The following is a 20,787-nucleotide window of genomic DNA, read 5'->3' on the forward strand; positions in this document are numbered from 1 at the left end:
CTGAATATGCCTCACTGGAACTGGAATGGAAGGGTTGGACCACGAGGCCACACTCCCCCCCCCCCCCCCCCCCCCGCTCGCTTTCCGGAAGTTGCCTTCAGAATCGCTGGCCGTGAGGCTGTTTCGTCGGCCTGCAGGGGGATGGGCTGCAGCTAGCCCAAGCTCAGAGGGCAAGGACTTTCACTGAGACTTGGATAGCAGGATCCAGCCCATGAGGCTGTCTTGCCCGCCCTGAGGGTTGCTGTTGTTTCGACCAGCTCTCTGCAGCGGAAGCCCCAGGCAGTAACTTTCACAGGGACTGTAGAAGGCCCTGAGGGTTCTGCTCTCTGAGCCCGGCTGGGCTGCGGCTTCCGGGAGCCTTGGACTCTGTGCTCCTACCCCTGAGGTCCGAGTGATCTCGGGTTCTGGCTTTTAAGGGGAGCCGTACCTTTTGATCCGGGTCCAGGTCGAGGAGGAGGGTTCCAAGGGTCTGTGCTGTTGATCGGTTTGAATTTCGGCGCCTTAGGAGCTTATATTTTGAGATCGGTCGGGAAGGGTTTTCAGGAGATCTGAGCTTTAGCTTTCTCTAAGCCGCCATCTTAACCGGAAGTGATCCCAATTTAGAATATTTTTACTTGGTTACAACTCCCCTTTCCCTACCCCCTCCCATAGCCAACGAGCAATTCCACTGGATTTTACATGTGTCCTTGATCAAAACCTATCACTTCACTTTTAACTGAGGCAGTCTTTTTACTGTCTGGACCTTCATTTCTTCATCTAGATTATCTGACTTGATTTTTCTAAAGTCTTTTGTAAATCTTTATGATTCTAAGTACAGAGGTGAGTATGACTATAGAACTTAAAGTATTTGGGACATGAAGCATATTTTAACAGTACAGTTTAGATTGGTAAAGGTAGGAAGAGGGAGAATGGTAGAATATGAACAATGCCACTGCTTGGAGGCTGTGAGCTTTACTTGTGGCCCACTACTACTCCTATGGCTCTTTCTCTGTATCTCTCTATGTTTAGCAGCGTTGTAGGAGCAAACTGTCCCCAGCTCTGTGCTCCTTTTCTCTCACACTCATCCCCTTCCACTCCATGCCACTCTGACCTTGCCTTTTGAGATTCCCAGTCATAGTAAGCCAGCTTTATTCGGCATGTTTTTCTCTCACAGTCCTTTCATCTAGTAGGCCTCACTCAGCATATGCCCTGCTGTCCTCTAGAGCTTTGCCTGCATTTTCTCTCAACACTCCCTGATACACTGGTTCCAAGAGGGGAATTAGAATGCTTCTTGCTCCTTATTGGCAATTTCAGATGTTCCCTTTAGTTCCATCATTCAACAGACTCTCTCTGAAGTCCATATAAACAAACAAACAAACAAACAAATAAATACATGTTCCTCTTAGTATGATTTATGGCAGCTCTCGATTATACCAGTTCCCAGAACACTATCCCTTCTTTCTTCAGTAGTTCAGCATCTTGTTTACCACAGTCTCCTTCTCAATGTCTGCCCTTAAAATAGATGACTTTAATATTATAAAATGTAATTTATAGTATATATTTAATAGTCATATGTATTCATGTTTTTCTCCCTCAAACTGCTCCCTAGCCTAACCTTCCACTTCCTCATCTTCCTTAAAATCCCATAGCCTGTTCCTTTACTGGTTACCACATACTAGATATTGCCATTATCCAAAGTATGTTCTGCATCCTTGATTAGAAACTAAGATTTTTCCTTATCCCACCACAACATCTTATCAATCTACCTCTCTATGTCTCATACTCTCAAAAGTTATTCTTTGCCCTCATTGAGACCACTTGTCCATCTATCCCTCCTCCTCCATGCTATCTGAGGCCATTATTTCTGATGTCATTTCCCTCCTTTTCTAATTTCAAGGCAATAATCATTCGTTTTTGAACTGCATACTGTCCCCTTTCTTGAATCCTTTGCCCTCATACCCCTTAACAGTTGCCAGATTTCAACCATTCCCAACATTTTTCTATTCCTCCTTACAAACTGCTAGAGAAATCTTGCAGGCACATTAAATATTCACATCATCCAGTTTTAACCAGACCTTCACTGCAACAAAGCCCTTTCTTTCCTCTCTAATTGAGTTATCTCAAACTCTGTAGAAGTGATTTCAAGCTTTATCTTCCCTTCTCCAATTCACTATACTTCCTCTTTCACCCTCTCATCTGAGGACACTGCAATTTATTTTTCCTCAGAAATACTGAACTTTTTCTTTTTCTCATTCTCTTCATCTCAAAACTACTTTATATCATTTTCAACTCTTTTCTCCTTTTTTCCCTGATCCCTGGCATAGAGGTTCCCTTTTTGCTTCTCAAGGCCAGGTTCCCTTTTGCTATGCTTGAGGGTACACACTGGTCTTTTCTGATGTTGCATCTTTATTCATCTCCTCTAATTTTTCTCCAGTTTTCAACCTTTTGCTATCTTTAAACAAAGCTCCCATTGTATAGTTCTATCCCTTTCATCAACCAGACTCCTTGAAAAAACTGTCTATATGAGCAACTTCCACTTCCTTTCAGTAGCTCCCCAAACTTTGTGACCTCATCACTCATAGGAAACTGCTTGCTCCAAAGCTACCAATAGTCTTTTTTTAAAAGCCCTTACCTTTCTTATTAGAATCATGCTAATTATCAGTTCCAGTGTGGAAGAGCAGAAAAGACTAGGCAATTGGGGTTAAATGACATGTTGCTCAGGGTCTAGGAAGTATCTGAGATCCAATTTGAATCCAGGACTTCCCATTTCGAGTACTGTGTCTATCTCCTGAGCCAGCTAGGTGCCCTTCCAATAGTCTTTTAATTGCCATATCTGATTTCTTGTCATTCTCAACCTGTCTCTACTGCATTTGACACTGTTTGACACTCTTTTCTCTAGATTTTTTAGTGACATCACTCCTAATTCTCCTACCTATCTGACTACTCCTCAGTTCCCTTTGCTAACCCCTCGCCCATATCATGCCTCCTCACTGTGGGTGTCCCCTGTAGTTGCATCCCAAACTATCTTCTGTGCTCTTTCAGTACTCTTTCTCAGTAATCTTTCTAGCTGTCAAAGAGTGTTATTATCATCTATATAAGTAGAGTCCAATTATGATCACTTACAAATATAGAGGGGAGTTTTTCACTTATTAGAAGATACTTTGCTGGAGATAGAACTCAGCATTGTGTCTATTCTTGGTGGTTTCAAAGTGTCATAAAATGTCAAAGAATATTCCACTTTCAAGTTCAATTTACAAATATTGAATATTCTTACAAGTTTCATTTTCTTAATCTGTAAGTTAGGGTTTTGGAGAAAATAGTCTCTGTCTTTGTATCATTTAATTTTATCCAGTCTATACAAAGCATTATACTGTTAAGAAAGGTATATATAATTTAGAGAAGACATGATTTATATCCATAATAGAATTTAATAAAACTTTACAAAACTTTATTTCTGACACTGATGATGGTGATAATTTGTGGGGTAATGTGGTAGTTGCTATGTAGAATGCAAGTTGAATATATCCCTAACTTGTCCTTAGTGTAATTTATTATTGATCTATTGTCTTGTTACATTTTCTAAGCTCTCTAAATAATTTACATTTTAGCTGATAAATATGTATTTATCTAAAGTTAAATACTTATAAATGTATATTTCATTAAGAGATGAATTACATACATGAATATAAAAGGCAGCACATTACTGTTTGAATTCTTAATACCTTTTATTATGAATTTTACAGAATTATAATTAACTTTTGATGACATTCAGGGAAAGGCAAAAATGCTATTGGGAAGTACATAATCCAAAGCTTACTGATATTTGGCTTTGCAGAGTTATTTGTGTAACTTCACTTAAATATGGGTGTGCCTCCTATCATGGAATTTACTTCCATTAAAATCAGGAAACCCCATATGAAGGCTTTTTTTAGGAAGGGCTGTTTTCAAGCTCCAAACTCTATGGTTCATCATCTAAGTTATAACCAATGTCACAGTTCAGCCTAAGTTAGCAAAACTTTATATAATGTTCTTGTAAACCTTTTCAGGATCAAGGATGAAGATTGAGAATTCAAAGGATATATATATATATATATGTTTGGTTTTTAACATTTTTATTCCATGGTTAGCTTTCCTTCATGAAAATGCAAAGGATTTTTCTCACAGACACTATTTCCTGTTTATAGGCTTGTGCCTTATGGGGTTGATAGATGTTTTCCGTGTTTTCACACCTGCTAGTGTTTGTTCTGTCTCACCTTCACTTCTCATGATATTTAGATATTTTTTCTTTCATCGCTTTGTCAGTAGAGCACACAATGTACTTTGAATCATAAGTAGAGGGCAATAAATGCTTGGTTGTTTTTTTTTGTTTGTCTGAAAAGAGAAATTATTAATATTTAAGGACTAAACCCCCCTGTCCTAACTATGTTCTTTCCTAAAAAGCATCCCCTTGGAACAGGGGACCACTAGGCTGCCTAAAGAAGGGTGAGTTAGCTTGGGTCATAAAAATAGCTGTTTTAAATAAAGCTACTGTGCCTGAATAGCATTGGAATCAGATCCATGAATGGCCTCTGAACTTCCATCCTGCATAAGAGAGGATGTTCAGAAACCCCCTATCTTCTCATTTCCCTCCAAAAGTCAAAGTAAGAGTCAATTCTAAAAAGTACAGTGCAATTTAAAAAAATAGACATTTGAAGCAGCTTCTGTGTAGATGCTGGAATAGAAGCAAACCTTAGATAAAATACAGTATCTAAAATTATAAGAGCTAGTAAATAATATGTGATATTATAGAGTTAATATAATAGTTTTTAAAAATTAGATGAGCTCTAAAAGGATTTTGAAAAAAATTACCAGTGATTTTTCTCAATAGATTTTTTTCATTCAACACAAAGTTAATTTTGTAAGTTGCATATTTTATAAAATAAAAATATTCATTAGACTGTATAATTGTATGTAAACATGGGCAAAAATGAGACAATTTTAATGAATAATTGTAAATATCTAATTTGCATATGGGCAAAAGTGCCCCCAAAATGTGTGTTAATTTCAACACAATCTAATTCTTTTTTAACTTTTCTGTGTTTTTAGCTGGGCTTTGCTCCTGTTATTTGTATAGTTGTAGTAATTTGTAGGGTTGTAAAAATTCTACTTTCTTCATGTAACTTTATATAACTTTATATAAATATTAATTTTGATGTTTGTAGTTTTTTATGAGGCAGCAATATTCCATTACATTAATATTCATTGCATTATGTCTATATTCAGGCTTTTGTGAATCCTAGAACAGAATTTGATTTTAATTTTTTACTATTATAATTGGCGCTGACTTAACACATATTTTTCAAGATTTTAAATTTATCAAAAATTTGTTCTTACTACATAATAGTCATTGCCTGAATAACATATTTGGTTATTTATAAGGACAGACTTGAGATTTTGAATTAGGCTAAATCAGTAGAGAACTAATTGAGATTTTTACATAGAGGAATGTTGTGATCAGATCTGTGTTTAAAAAACATCCATCTGAATGGAGAGTTTCTTCCTTTGTAATCCGGCATGTTTTATTTTCTGAATTTAAAAACATACTCAAAGGAGTCATAGATTTCATCAGAGTACCAAAGATATCCATGATTCAAAAAAATGGTTGAGAATATTTCTGTATATTTATTTTCCATTAGACTTTTATCTACCCTATTTCTAGATCTAGCCTATTTGGGTGTTTTCAATTTACCCTATTATAGGTGTCATTTGTTGGTAGGGAACTTAAAAACTTGTCAATGCAGCAGTGGAGAATTAGCTAGTCAGATGAATGTACTAATAGAAGAAAAGTATCTCACTTCTCTCCCAGATTTCCATGTACATTATAAAAAACTCCTCTTAAAAATAAATAATGATTTCTTGGCCATCTCTTGTAATATCTATTTACATTTTTATCATGTTTTATGGTTAACAAAGTTCTTTCTTTTACACAAACCTGTGAGATAGATCGTATGCCTTTAATTATTCTAATTTTACAAATTAAAAAACTGATGAAGAGAGTTTGTTAGCTTCCTGTTTTCATATAGCTAACAGCTAAAGCCTGTTTATCCTGACTCCAAGTTCAGTGCTCTAGCAACACCAAATTATCTCTCTTTAAAATATTATTTTGTATAACTTAAATGAAATAGTACAAGCACAAGGCATATATAGATTCTTATGAGATCTCTGACTTCACTTGAAAATAAACCACCCCACACACACCCTGAAAAGTTACATTCTGAAGGTAGTCCAAAAAATGGTTCAGATCCCTTGAAATTGCTAACTCTTGTCGTAACCAAAGTAACGCTTTTTATCTTGGGACTTGTAAGTGTTGTGAAAAAATGATAGGAAAAAACATTTTGTGTAAGCAGACTTCTGAAATATTGTTGTGTGTGTACTTACATTGTCTAATAATCATTAGTAATCCCTTAATTGCCAAATCCAATGAACTTTTATCATTTCTCATCCTTCTTGATCTGTTTATAGCTTTTGACTCCATTAAATACTCATTTTTCCCCTGAGAACACTAAGGATTTGTGACATTGTTCTCGTGGTTTTTCTTCTCCCTTTCTGATCATTCCATCTCTTTCTTCTTTCTGCTGGATTGAGTTGTCTCTAGCACATTCTTGGTCTAGAGTAAGAGATTTTTTATATTGTGTTAAGTGAGAAGGATATAGAGATCAATTACTGTGGCTGTCTTAAAAATTATTTAAAATTTCAAAGGATAGAAACATTTTTCTGAATGAGGATAAAAGGGGGCAGTGCCATTTTCTTTTTTATTTTTATTTTATTTTTTAATTTTAAAGATATTTTATTTTACCAATTACATATAATAACGAATTCCACATGAGTTTTCTAAAGTTATATGATCCAAATTGTCTCCTTCCCTCTTTTCCTTCCCCACTCCCAGAGTAGGCAAGCAGTCCAGTCTGGGACATAAATGTATCATCATGCAAAACACATTTCCATATTGATCATTTTTGTAAGAGAATAAATCATAGAAACCAAAATGTGTCCCAAGTCTCTCAGAATTTTTCTGAATCATTGTATTGCTGAGAGTAGCGAAGTCTATCACAGTTGATCATTCCACATTATTGCTGTTACTGTGTACAATCTTCTCCCATTTAGCAGAACCATTTTAGGGAATTATTTTTTAAGGGAATCATTTAATTCTATTTAAGAACTTATTCGTGAATTGACATTCATATATGTGTGACAAGGTTCTTTGCACTAGAATTCTTGGAAAATGAGTAGAATTATTTACAGTTTCCTGCATTGGAATTTTTCTCCATTTCTTATAAGGGAAAGCCTAATTTTATTTACACACACACACACACACACACACACACACACATAGTAGTAGTAGTCTCTCAGTAACCGAGGATGACGATTGTCTTTGTGTGTTTTCATCTATGATAGATGAGTGTGCACAAAGACACTTGTGTGTGAAGGAGATTTAAGTGGAAAAATAGATGCACAGAGACAGTCCCACTCTCTTGGAAGCCTGGGTCCAGTGGCACAAAAAGTTATTACACCTGGAGACTTCTCAGCTGCATTGGATGGCCGTGTTGTCTTTTGTGCTCCAATATACATACATACATATTTATACACACTTTATGCATACACATATCTATATACATATGTATGTCTTGTCATTTCATCCTATACAGTTTGTCACTGTTTCCTCTAGCTGCCCGGGTGATAACAATTTTTAAGAGTTGTCAATGACCTCTTTTCTTATAGGGATACATATCATTTTAACTTATCAGGTCTCTTAAAAAAAAAGTTTTTTTGTTTTTTAGTTTGTTTTTCTTTTTTAATTACCTTTTGATGATTCTCTTGAGTTCTGTACTTAGGCATCAAATTTTCTGTTAAGGTCTGGTCTTTTCTTTACAAATGCTTGGAATTCTTCTATTCTGTTAAATGACCATACTTTCCCCTGTAAGAATATAGTCACTTTTGCTGGGTAGTTGATTCTTGATTGTAGACCTAGTTCCCTTGCTTTCCAGAATATCATATTCCTTCATTGTAGATGCAGCCAGATCCTGGGTTATCCTCACTGTCGTTCCATGGTATCTGAATGACTTCTTCTTAGCAGCCTGTAATATTTTTTCCTTGGTCTGATAGTTCTTGAATTTGGCTATAACTTTCCTGGGTGTTGTCAGTTGGGGATTAAGTACAGCTGGTGATCTGTGAATTCTTTCAATCTCCACTTTTCCCTCTTGTTCTAGAATATTGGGGCAGTTTTCTTGGATAATTTCCTGTAGTAGTCACAGCAAATACTACCAAAACAATAAATTTTCATGGCCATTGCATTTTATGAACAATGGCTCAATTTTTATTTATTTTTTTTTTTTTGGTGGCTACAGTTTAAATAAATGCAACATGTCATTAACAATTTGAAACAATATTGCTTCTTTTAAGAAATTCCAGAGGTCATACAAGAAACTTGACTGGCCATAATATTAAAGAAAAATTTTTTTGCTTTCTTTTTTGTTTTTACAACTCCTTTTTTATTTTTTATTTTTTATCATGGCTTTCAGGTATTCTGGTGATTCTTAGAATATCTCTCCTGGATTTATTTTCTAGATCAGCTATTTTTCCACTAAGGTATTTTAAATTTTCTTCCATTTAAAAATTTTTTGCCTGATATTTTATGGTTTCATTAGCTTCTCTTTGTTCAATTCTAGTTTTTAGGGACTTCCATTTGACCAATTCTACTTTTTAAAAGAGTTTTTGGTTTTTGTTTTTGCCTCCATTTCCATGTGATCCTTTCGGTATCCTTGAGAGATTTTTTCCCTTCAAAATATTTTTGTCTCATTTTCTTTTTAGCCTATTCTAGTTTTTAGGGAATTGATTTCTTCAGTGAATTCTTTTTCTTGCTGTTGAGTTTTTCTCTCAATTTTCTTTATTTAGATTTTTTTTTACTTATTTAACTTTCTTTTCAAGTTCTTCCAGGGTTCTTTTGAGTCCTGACAACCTTTCACATTTTCCTTTGAGGCTTTACATATTTCCCTTTTGGTATTGTTATCCCCTTCTGATGTCATATTTTGGTCTTCCCTATCCTACTAAAATAATTTTCTAAGGTCAAGGTTGTTGTTGTTTTGTTTTGCTCATTTTTCTAGTTTTTTTTTTTCCTTGTTACCTTACCTGTCTGTTGAGGTACTTCTCTCATCCTGGGATAGAGGACACATTGCTTTTGAGGAAGGAAACTCGAACAAATAGTTAAGTGAAAAAAGTTTACCTTGGTCTGGATTTGGACTCCATCAATTCTTTCAGATTGATTTTAATGGTAATGAGTTCAAAACAATGAGTCATTAATGAAATATAGTAGCCTAGAAATTATAGTAGATTTAGACTATATTAAGAGAGTCTAAGAAAACGATAGTCCTGGCATTGTCATTCTACATTCTACTACTCTGGCATTGTCATTCTACATTTATCATGATAGTTTCAGTTTTGATAGGAAAGAGAACAAAAAGCTGAAAAATAATCACGGGCCATTAGAGGACTTTGAGTTCATGCTATATAAAGATCAAATGAAAGAAATGTTGACACATAAGTCATAGAAGTGATAATTCTCTGAGTTAAAGGGAGATTGTTCTGTTTGACTTAAGAAGATTGCAATTTTTACCTTTTATTCCTAATTCAAAGAATTACATACATGTTTGAGGTAAGCAAAGCTTGCAAATATCTACCCTTTAAGATGAGAAATGGGCTGTCTAGGAAGTTAATGGCTTTCCCCTTATTTTGTGTTTTTAAAAACTTGAATAGGACATTGTTGCAGGTATGTGAATTGACAACATGGCCTCAAAGGTCTCTTCTATTTCTGAGATTCTTTGTTCCTAGGAATGGATATTGTATTGAAGCTCAATAAAGAAAGATGTGTACTTGATGATGGATGGAGTGAATCTAGCAGAGATTGATAAGACTATGTTTGCCTAGAGACTTATAGATTTGAGGGTGAAAGCTTATGCACAAAATGTAGAGGAGAAGAGAAAAAAAGCCCAGAGCCATAGGCCTGGCTTAAGAATTAACAGTTTCCGGGAGGTAATTCCTCAAGAAGGGAGATCATATGCTCATGTTCTCTGAAACCTATACCTAAATATATAATACATAAGAAATCAGGATAGAAATGATAACACAAGAAAGAGAAATAGAATCTTATTTAGACATTTTGAGACTTACGTAAATCTCACATACTTCCATTTACACTTGGCATATAGTAAATTTTAAATAAATTTGTGTGTTTGTGTGTGTGTTTGAATGCATGATCATTTATTTGTATATTTATGTGATAGCTGATATATAGGGAAAGTCATCTAGACATGGTGATTTCGATGGTAGAGGGAATGTCTGATGAGGAGTTGCCCCCTAACAATTCAGGGCCACATTTCATCTTGCAACCTTAGGAGATTAGTCTTAGGCATATAGAGTTTAGGATACTTGCCAGGTATATGTTGGATGAAGGATTTAATCTTGACTTTCTGACCTTAAAACCAGTGCTTTTATCTTCTATGGTTTGCTGCCTCTTGTGTTACTGTATACCTGTAAAATATATATGTATGTATGTATATATATATATATATAGATATGGATCTGTTCTTTGAAAATATTTTTATATTCTTAGGACAAAATGGATTTTCAGTGATTCAGGCAATAATTTTGCAACTGTCAAACATTTAAAATAAATATTTTGGTTTTTGTTCATATTAGGTGAAAGAAGAGATGCTATTTGAAGCATTAGTTACCAGGAAGACTGTTACTGTGGGTGAGAAGCTTATTTTACCATATAAACAGGCAGAGGTATGTATTGGTTCTCTTTTCATCAATATCTAAACATTTTGAAATTTTATTTCTATAGCCTATAATACCACTGATTATTAATAATAAAATTAATATAGCTAATGATTATGTGGATAATATCAACATTTAAAATTTTTATTTCTGTAGTTTATTTCTTTAGCTTATATTATCATCAATATAGTGGGTTATTCCTTTAGTGATGCTATTGTAACACATTTCCTCTGTGTCTGTTTTAGTGTACTCTAATTAATTCTTCATCGTTGATTCACTCAAAGTGTGCATACCAGTTAAACTGTTAAATAGTCTGGCCACTGTACTTAGTTTGTAGTTCAGGACTGGCTCACTTATCTTGTGTTCTTGCTGAATGACCAGGATGTCTTCTTTTTTTCTGGTCATATACCTTTCTTGACATCTTGTGTATCATTTCTCCTTCCCACTTCTTCATTTGTAATATACTGCAACCTGCTTATGTCTGCCATTAGCCTCTTTGTTGCCATTAAAAAGTAACCTATAACTTTAATTCTTTGGAGACCATTGAGTACTTCATGGTTTTTAGAAATATAACATGAAAACGAGAATATTGTTAAAAAAAAAAGATGGACCTTTGTTTCATGGAGAAGTTTGGGGTTATTGAAAACACTTTGCACTTGCTTAAAAGATAATACTTATTCTTTTGCTTCTTTTTTACCTTGGGCCCAGCTCATTGTTCTTTTGCAGTGCCTTTCTCAGACATATATATATCCCTAAAAACTAGTCATATGAATTGTGCATCCATCAGAACATCATCATTTACTCAATAGGCAATTTTCATTAAAGTGGTTTTTCTTATTTAGTTAAGGTAAGCACTTTTAAGAGATTATGATAGGACTGATTAGGAGGTTTTAAGTCTTGATTCAGTTCAGGCAATGTTATTTGCAAAGAGTAACATCTTAACATCTTTTGAACTCACCACTGGATACTTCCAAAATGGTGACAAACACCATCTTCCTCTTCTTAAAAAAGTTCTTTCAGGGGCAGCTGGTTGGCTCAGTGGATTGAGAGCCAGGCCTAGAAATGGGAGGTCCTAGGTTCAAATCTGACCTCAGACACTTCCCAGCTTGCATGACCCTGGGCAAGTCACTTGATCCTCATTACCTAGCCCTTGCCACTCTTCTGCCTTGGAACCAATATACAGTATTGATTCCAAGATGGAAGGTAAGGATTAAAAAAAAAGGTTCTTCCATTTAATATTGGTAATCATAGATGGATTGAACAAAATCATCTTAGATACACTGATATTCAAATAATTGGTAAAAATGTTAATCAGCACAAGGCCAACCACAGATACTTAATGGGCACCTCCAGCCAAGTTGTCACTGAACTATTTCTATTAGGGATCAGTTCTGAGTACATCCAATTATATTCTCTCTCATACATCATCATTTTGTCTGCAGTAATAGTGTGTGAGATATTTTTTCATTTAATTTCCAGAATTTCAGGTAAACTATATCTACCCTACTTCCCCTGATATACTAGTTTAGTAATCCTGTCAAGAAGGGAAATATAATCTTTGGCATGAACTATCCTGGCTTTTTTTTCACTGCTTCTTTTCTAAACGTTGACTAGCTATCTCTTGAATAGTCTGTTATAACCATTTCCTAGTTATTTAGACAGTGGTTTTCAAATTGTATTCTCTTCCTCTTTTTGAAGTATTTTCTGGCCTTAGGCCATTTTTGAGCAATAATTAGAGCCATTATGAGGTTACCTTATATGATAATTTTTTATCTTTGGTTTTTAATGTTCTTCCCTTAGGTAATCAATTCACAAATTCATCAGTCTTTAAGAGTGTACTTTAAAAAATAATTGGGTTTTCTTGCTTTTTCAGCTATCTATTTAATGCTCTATTCTTAGCAAGGGTACAGGAGACCACTTTCTCATCACTTCTTGAATTTTTTGAGGACAAAGTTCTTTCCCAGGACATGAGAGAAACTAGAGTTAAAAATGAATTCTTCTTTGCCCTGTAAGATTTTACTTGTTATAGAATGGACTTACTTCCTTTACTGGTGGGATTAATAAACTAATAGTTTTTGATGACCATCATTTCTCATCAGGAAGAAACATTTGATTTTATTTGATGTCATTTGGTTCTCACCTTTTCCACAGCTTCCTGATTCTTTTCTGGAAGCCAGCATTGATTAGGCATAGATGGGAGGCTAGTTAATCTGCAAGTCTTTAATATTTTTGTCTTAATCTCATTTCATATTTTCAATATCTCTATATCAAAACCATCAGATAGTAATGTATATATTCTCTTAGTTTTCAGTATTTTGAGTTTTCCATTTCTCCATTTTACCCTCAGCAATATTGGCATAAACTGCCTAGTTTTCTTTTTGTCTACACTTATTAAAAGCAATACAAAGGAAGATGAAAACAATTCCACTAACTATAGTCTTTGAGAACTAGTGAATCTTGCAATCATTTACCTGAAATCTCTTTATTTTATTTATAATAGAAATATTCATATGACTTAGTTCATAGTGGTTCTCAAAGTATGGTCTTGGAATCCTCAAGACACGTTTATTTATTTTTTTCTTTTTTAAAAATTTATAATATTTTCCACGGTTATGTGATTCACGTGATTCTTCCCTTACTACTCCTATAGCTGACAAACATTTCCACTGGGTTATACATGTATCAAACCTATTTCCATAATATTCATATTTATAGTAGAGTGATCTTTTAACATTAAAACCCTAATCATATCCCCATTGAACTACATGATCGATCATATGTTTTTCTTCTGCATTTCTCCTCCCACAGTTATTTCTCTGGATATGGATAGCCTTCTTTCTTCTAAATTCCTCTGGATTGTCCTGGGCCATTGCATTGCTACTAGTAGAAAAGTCTGTTACATTCAGTTGTGCCATAATGTGTCAGTCTCTGTGTACAATGTTCTCCTGGTTCTGCTCCTCTCACTCTGCATCAATTCCTCGAGGTCGTTCCAGTTCACATGGAATTCCTCCAGTTCATTATTCCTTTGAGCACAATAATATTCCATCACCAACAGATACCACACTTTGTTCAGGCATTCCCTAATCAATGGACACCCCCCTTTTCCAATTTTTTCCTCAAGACACTTTTAGCCAATTCATGAGGGCTGAATTATTTTCATAATCATACTAAAGTGCTTTAATTTCTAGTACAGTAAATATCCATAAACATAACCCCTATAAATAAAAGCTCTATGGAAGGTCCTCAGTGATTTTTAAGAGTAAGGGGTTAAGAGTCCAGAAAGTTTGACAATTGCTTTTGAATGCAGTAATAGTGGTACTACTGGTGGTGATAATAACAAGAGTTTTACATCTTAATACCTTAAAAAGCAGTTATTTTATACAGTTAGGAGTCCTGAGTTCAGGTGTAATCTTCTACATATAATAGCCACAGAATTTATTCTAGTAGAGGCAGTTTACTTAAAAGGAGAAATACCAGTGAAACCCCAGGTCCGGTTTCCATCTTGACATCTTAATACTTTTATTCCACTACAAAAGGTAGTTATTTTTATCCACTTGGACAATAGTCACCGAGTCAATCAGTGAGCATTATTAAGTATTTTTAGATGAACCTGGCATTGTATTTAGTGACAGTGGATGAAGGACAAAGGTGAAATTGTCTCTACTCTCCCATAGCTTGTATTTGATAGGTGAGGAAGCATGTGCAATAATTAGTACATACAAAATATGTGAGACTCTTGAGCACCAGCATTTGGGAGTAAAGGGATCAAGAAATTTCATGCAGAAGTTGATGCTTTGGGTACATTTTTCTTTAAGCCTTTGCCTTCTGTCTTAGAATCAGTACTGAGTATTGGTTATAAGGCAGAAGAGTGGTAAGGGCTAGGCAATGGGGGGCAAGTGACTTCCTCAGGATCACACAGCTACAAAGTATCTAATTTGATTTGAACCTAGTATTTCCTGACTCTAGGCCTGGCTCTCAATCCACTGAACCACCCAGCTTCCCCTCGGGTACATTTTTAAGGAAGTGGAATGGTTTTCTGGAATAGAGATATGCAGGTTGGGTCTCACAGGCAGGTGAGATTCCAAAGCATGGAGAGGTACTGTGTCCTGTGTAAGAAGCAGAACCAGGAGGACATTGTACACAGAAACTGAAACGTTGTACTGTGTATTGGTTCTAAGGCAGAAGAGTGATGAGCTAGACAATTAGGGTTGTGACTTGTCCAGGATTACACAGCTAGAAAGTGTCTGAGGTCAAAGTTGAACCCAAGATGTCCTTTCTCTAGGCCTGGTTCTCTTCACCAAGCTACCTAGCTGCTTCCCATCCTTTATATCTAAATCATTTGTCCATTTTCACCTTATCTTGGTATATGATATAAATTGTTGGTCTATCCCTAGTTTCTGCCAAATCACTTTCCAGTTTTCCTAGCAGTTTTTGTCAGATGGCAAATTTTTATCCCCCAAACTTGGATCTTTATATTTCTCAACCACTAGATTATTATGGTCATATATTAATGTGTGTTGTGTACCTAATATAGTTCACTGATCCAACACTCTCATTTCTTAGCCAGTACCTGGTTGTTTGGATAATTGCTGTTTTGTAATATAATTCCAAATCTTGTACTGATAGATTGATTACCTTGATATTTTTGACCTTTTCTTTCCATGTGAATTTTGTAATCTTTTTTTTTCTAGCTCTTTAAAAATAATTCTTTGGTAGTTTGATGCACATGACACTGAATACATAAACTAACTTGGGTTGATTTGTCACTTTTATTATTGGCTTGACCTATCCATTAGCCGTTAATATTTCCTAGTTGTTTAGATCTTACTTGAATTATGTGAAAAGTAATCTGTAATTATGTTCCTATAAATCCCCAAGTTTGTCGTGGCAGGTACCACATTTCCCCTTTCTGCCTCTTATTTTCTTCAAAATTTAGCTCGGGAACTTTTTTTTTTTATGAATCCATTTGTGATTTCTCTGATATCCTGGTGCCTTTCCTCCAAATTGGCTTGTGTTCATTTTATACACTTATGAACAAATGCCCATTGTCTGTTAAAATGTTTAACACATTTTTCCTCAGTTACAGTTTCTCTTATGATTTTATTTTGATTTATTTACTAGGCTATAACTGTGAGGAACTCCATGGCAAAATCTTTATATAGTGCCCTTTTTGACTGGATAGTTTTTCGAATTAATCATGCACTTTTGAACACCAAGGACTTAGAAGAGAGTACCAAGGTAAATATTGATTTTGTGTTTATATTTATCAACAGTGTTAGTGTTTATATTTTTGCATGTGAAATATCTTGTTAATAATAGTATTTATAAATCAGAGAAATAATTTTCTATAGATGAAAAGCAATTCAACTGTAATGCAGTTTATCCAATCATTTCTGTGTATGTTGGGGAAGCATTTATACTAATTTCTTTGGGAATGTGATATAAAAATTCCTTATTTTATATTTTTTAAATGTAAGTATATGAAAATTGAAGAGATGTCTGTGATGTTATTTTTGTCTAGTCATTAATTTAGAAACATATCTTTTTCTCCTAGCTTTGTGGAGTTTTTTTTTTTTAAACCCTAACCTTCCATTTTGGAATCAATACTGTGTATTGGTTTCAAGGCAGAAGAGTGGTAAGGGCTAGGCAATGGGGGTTAAATTACTTGCCCAGGGTCACACAGCCAGGTGTGTGAGGCCAGATTTGAGAAGGGTCTGAGGCCAGATTTGAATCTAGGACCTTCTGTCTCTAGGCCTGGCTCTCAACCCACTGATCTAGCCACCCAGATACCCTCTAGAGTTTTTCTAAAAATTATTTATTCTTATTTCTTTTCCTTCCTATAGTTCTTCTTTGGGGCCAGGCTTATTCTTTGTAGTATTCATTTTCAATTCATTGCTATTTGTTGTTCTTTTTATTCACATTATAGTAATTGTATATATATTTTTCTTGTCTCTACTCACTTTACTTTCCATCAGTTTATGTTAGTCTTTTCATGATTTTTTTGAAAGTCTGAAAACTCATCCTATTTTTATTTCATAGTAATGTGCCACCCGATTTGGGTACCACAATTTGTTTGACCCCATATACTTCAGTTAATAGGCATCTACTTTATTCCATTTTTTAAAATAGCTACAAATGTGCTGCTATAAATACTTTTATATATATCTATATATATATCTATGAAGCCTTCCTGTTTTCAAGTTATTGCCTTGTTGAATATATTTCTAGCAGGTAGAATTTCTGGTAAAAAACTATGGAAATTTTAAACCACTTTACTTGCAGAATTCTAAATCACTTTGTTCAAAAGATTATATGAATTTATGTCTTCACTAACAATGCATTAATGTGCCTGTATTTCGACATTGCCTTCAACACTAAATATTCCTTTCTTTTGTTATATTTTCCAATTTAGCACAATGTGAGATGAAATCTTGGTAGTATTTTGGTTTGCGTTTTTCTTATAATTTGAAACATTCTCCCATATGATTACTAATAATTTTCATTTCTTTAGAAAATAGTTTGTTTTTCTTTTGACCCAGTATCCATTGGGGAATGGCTTTTGGTTTTATGTATTGCCATCGTCTATGTGTATTAGATGAGAAATTCCTACTTAAGAAACTTGATATGAAAATAATTTTTATAATTGCCAGTATCTCTTCTTAGGTATGTTCATTTTGCTCATACAGATTTTTCAATTGTGTGAAACCAAATTATCTTAGTTATCTTTTTTAATTGACTGCTGCTTGGTTATGAATCAGTCTCCTAGGATAAATAGGTGGCTAAGTAGATAGCCATTCCTGGAGATGGGAATTCCTGGGTTCAAATGTGACCTCACTTAATCCCAATTGTCTAGCCTTTGCCACTCTTCTGCCTTGGAACCATTACTTAGTATTGATTCTAAGATAGAAAGAAGGTAAGAGTTTTAAAGAAAACAACAAAATACCAAGAATCACCTCCTGTCCATAGATATAAAATGCATATGGTTTGCTTTCTTCCTCATTTTTTAAAAGAATTACCAGACATTTATTAAGTGCTTTTTATGTGCCAGGTATTGCACTAAAGACTAAAGGTATTAACACAAAAGTGAAATAGTCCCTGATCTTCAGGAGCTTAAGTCCTAGTGGGGAAAACAGAATATGTGTATCATATATGCCCAAGGATATAAGGTGCTTATGAAATGGAGGACACTAGCAAGTTGGGGGATCAAGAAAGGCTCCATGGAAAATGTTACACTGAAGTGAATCTTGAAGAAATCCAGGGATTTTGAGAGTGAAGTGCATTATAATTTCATTTGTCTTAGAAGCATTTGCAACTAAAAAATTGTTTGAATTTTACTTGACATGTGCTTTTCCATGATATTGATCTCAAATTTTATGTGAATTAATTTATATTCAGCAACTTTGCCAGATTTTTTGTTTCAATTAATTTTTAGTTGATTCTCTAAGTATACTATCAATCTAAGTATACTATACAATACAATCATCCACAAAGAGTGATAGTTTTGTTTCCTCATTGCCATACTCTGATTTTTTCCATTTCGTTTTCTTGTCTTTACTGCTATTGCTAGCATTTCTAATATAATACTAAATAATAGTGGTGATAATGGACATCTTTGCTCCTTATTGAAGTTTATTCCCATTACAGATAATACTTGCTCTTGGTTTTAGAAAAATAGTGCTTTTAATTTTAAACCTATTTCTATGCTTTTTAATGTTTATAATAGGAATAACTTGTGTTTTCTTTTTATAATCCTTTTATTTTTAATATGGTCAGCTGTGTACATCTTTTTCCTATATTGAACTAACCCTGCCTTTCTAATTACAAATCCTACCTAGTTATAGTATATGACTTTTGTACTTTAATTCCCTTGTTAGTATTTTAATTCAAGATTTTTACATTAATATTTGTGAGGGAAATTGATTTAAAATCTCTCTCTCTTTTTTTTTTTTGCTCTCCCTGGTTTAAGATATAAGATATAAGAAACATGTTTGTAGGTTAGAAGGAACTGGGCAGGACTACTCTTTAATTTTTTCAAATAGTTTACAAAGTATTAGAATTAATTGTTTTTTTTAAATGTTTGGTAGATTTTACTTGTAAGTCCATTTGGTACTTGGTGGTTTTTCTCAGGGATCTCATTTATGGCATGTTTCATTTTTTCCCCCCTAAGGTAGAGTTATTTGAGTATTTTTTTCCCTCTTTTGTTAAGATGGACAATTTATATTTTTGTAAATATCCATTTCACTTAGATTGTTTTATTGGTATATAATTGGCACAAGAATTCCTAGAATTGCTTAAATTTCATCTTCATTGCTGGTATACCAAAATTCATCCTTTTAAAAAAAATTTCATGCTGTTAGTTGAGTTTTTTGTCTTTTCTTAAAGCAAATTGACTAAATATTTTATTTGTTTTGTTATGATTTTTCCTTCATAAAACCAGTTAATAATTTTCTTAGTTTAATTTGATTTTTTAAAACTTCCAGTTCTATTACACTATCCTTTTTTTAGAATTTATATTTTGGTGTTTAATTGGGTTTTGATTTTTCTTTTTTAGTTGTGTGCTGAATTTACTGACCTACTCTGTCTTCTTTTACTGATGTAGACATTTAGGGATAAAAATTTCCCTTAAATACTTTGATTGCATCCCACAAATTTTTGAATGCTGTCTCATTCTCTGTAATGAAACTATTGATTGTTTCTATGATTTTTTCTTTGTCCCACTCATTTTTTAGGATCAGATTATTTAGTTTCCAATTAATTTTTAAACTGCTTCTAAGGCCCTTTATTGAATGTAATTTTTATTTCATTATGATTCAAAAAGATTATTTTTTTTTGCATTTGTTAGTGGCATATTTATACCCTAATACATGGACAACAGTGTCCTCCCATCTGGGAATGTAAACAGTGTAAACTCATATTAACCCCTTATGGTTTCTCTTCAATTTTTTTTTTAATGCTTCTCTATGAAAAATGGAGAAGTGAAACCAGAAGAGGGAAAGTAGGAGGCCACAGACTGACCTCCAGCACTTCTGTGATTGACTACTGACAACTGAAACCATGGATAAGGAGGCCCTACAATAGTCTAATAATTCTTAAATTATCTCTCCTGAATAAATTTTCTAGATAATTTTTTCCTGATAAAATATTTCCTTTTTTTCATTTCTTTTCACTCTTTTATTGTTTCTTAATGTCTCATGGAGTCATTAGCTTTTACCTGCTAAATTGTAGTTTTTAAGGAATTACTTTCATTAGGGATCTTTTTTACTTTTTCATTTGTCCAATTCTGCTTTTTTATTGAGTTATTTTCATCTATGACATTTGACAAATTTTTTAAAGGGTTATTAATTTTTTTGTTGTGACTCCTTTACTAAGCTGTTAATTCTCTTTTCATAATTTCTTGCATTTCTCTTGTCTTATGCTAGTTTTTTCTCTTCCGCTCTAATTTGATTAAAAAACAATTTTTTTACCTCTTTCTTTAGTTGTTCCGGGAATTCTTGTTGGGCTTGTGTCCTATGTACATTTTTCTTCAAAGATTTGCTTGTAGCTGTTTTCACAACTTTATCTTTTCTGAGGTTGTCTCTTAATCTTCCCTGTCACCATAATAACCTTTTGTGATCAGGTTCTTTTTGTTGTTGTTTGCTCCTTTTCCCAGCCTATTTCTTGATTTTGAACATTAAGTTAAGCCTGAGCTCTGTTGACAAGGTGGAAAATGGGAGTGGCACTGTCTTAGGCTTTAATCTTTTCTGTGCTCTTGTTTTCATGGTTCAGTTGTAAATTTTCAGTGCTTTCTAGGGGATGTGACCCTAGGAAGATATAGCCACTTCTCTTTTGGCATGTGCTTCCTGTCTATCGTCCATGGTCTTTGCTTTACGTTCATTCAGATGATGCCCTCTAATTGTAGATGTCTTCTATCCTAGGGCCTCTTTTCTTCTTTTATAATGCTTCACTTATGGATATCATTAGCTCCCATTGTCCTCTATATGCTGTTAATTCTCAAAT

The 20,787-nt window shown here is 34.0% G+C and overlaps 1 protein-coding gene across 23 annotated transcripts in view; it reads left to right on the forward strand.

Annotated features, from left to right (window-relative positions):
• MYO9A (myosin IXA) overlaps positions 1–20,787 on the forward strand; it is a 308,527-nt gene that overhangs the window by 134,775 nt on the left and 152,965 nt on the right. For all 23 annotated transcript variants that reach the window (XM_056800401.1, XM_056800408.1, XM_056800432.1 and 20 more), the window contains 2 exons: positions 10,711–10,800; positions 15,913–16,029. In XM_056800401.1, coding sequence (XP_056656379.1) covers positions 10,711–10,800; positions 15,913–16,029 — 207 coding nt within the window. The remainder of the gene's footprint in view (positions 1–10,710; positions 10,801–15,912; positions 16,030–20,787) is intronic.

This window comes from Monodelphis domestica, chromosome 1, assembly GCF_027887165.1.
Source record: "Monodelphis domestica isolate mMonDom1 chromosome 1, mMonDom1.pri, whole genome shotgun sequence".
NCBI lineage: Eukaryota > Metazoa > Chordata > Mammalia > Didelphimorphia > Didelphidae > Monodelphis > Monodelphis domestica.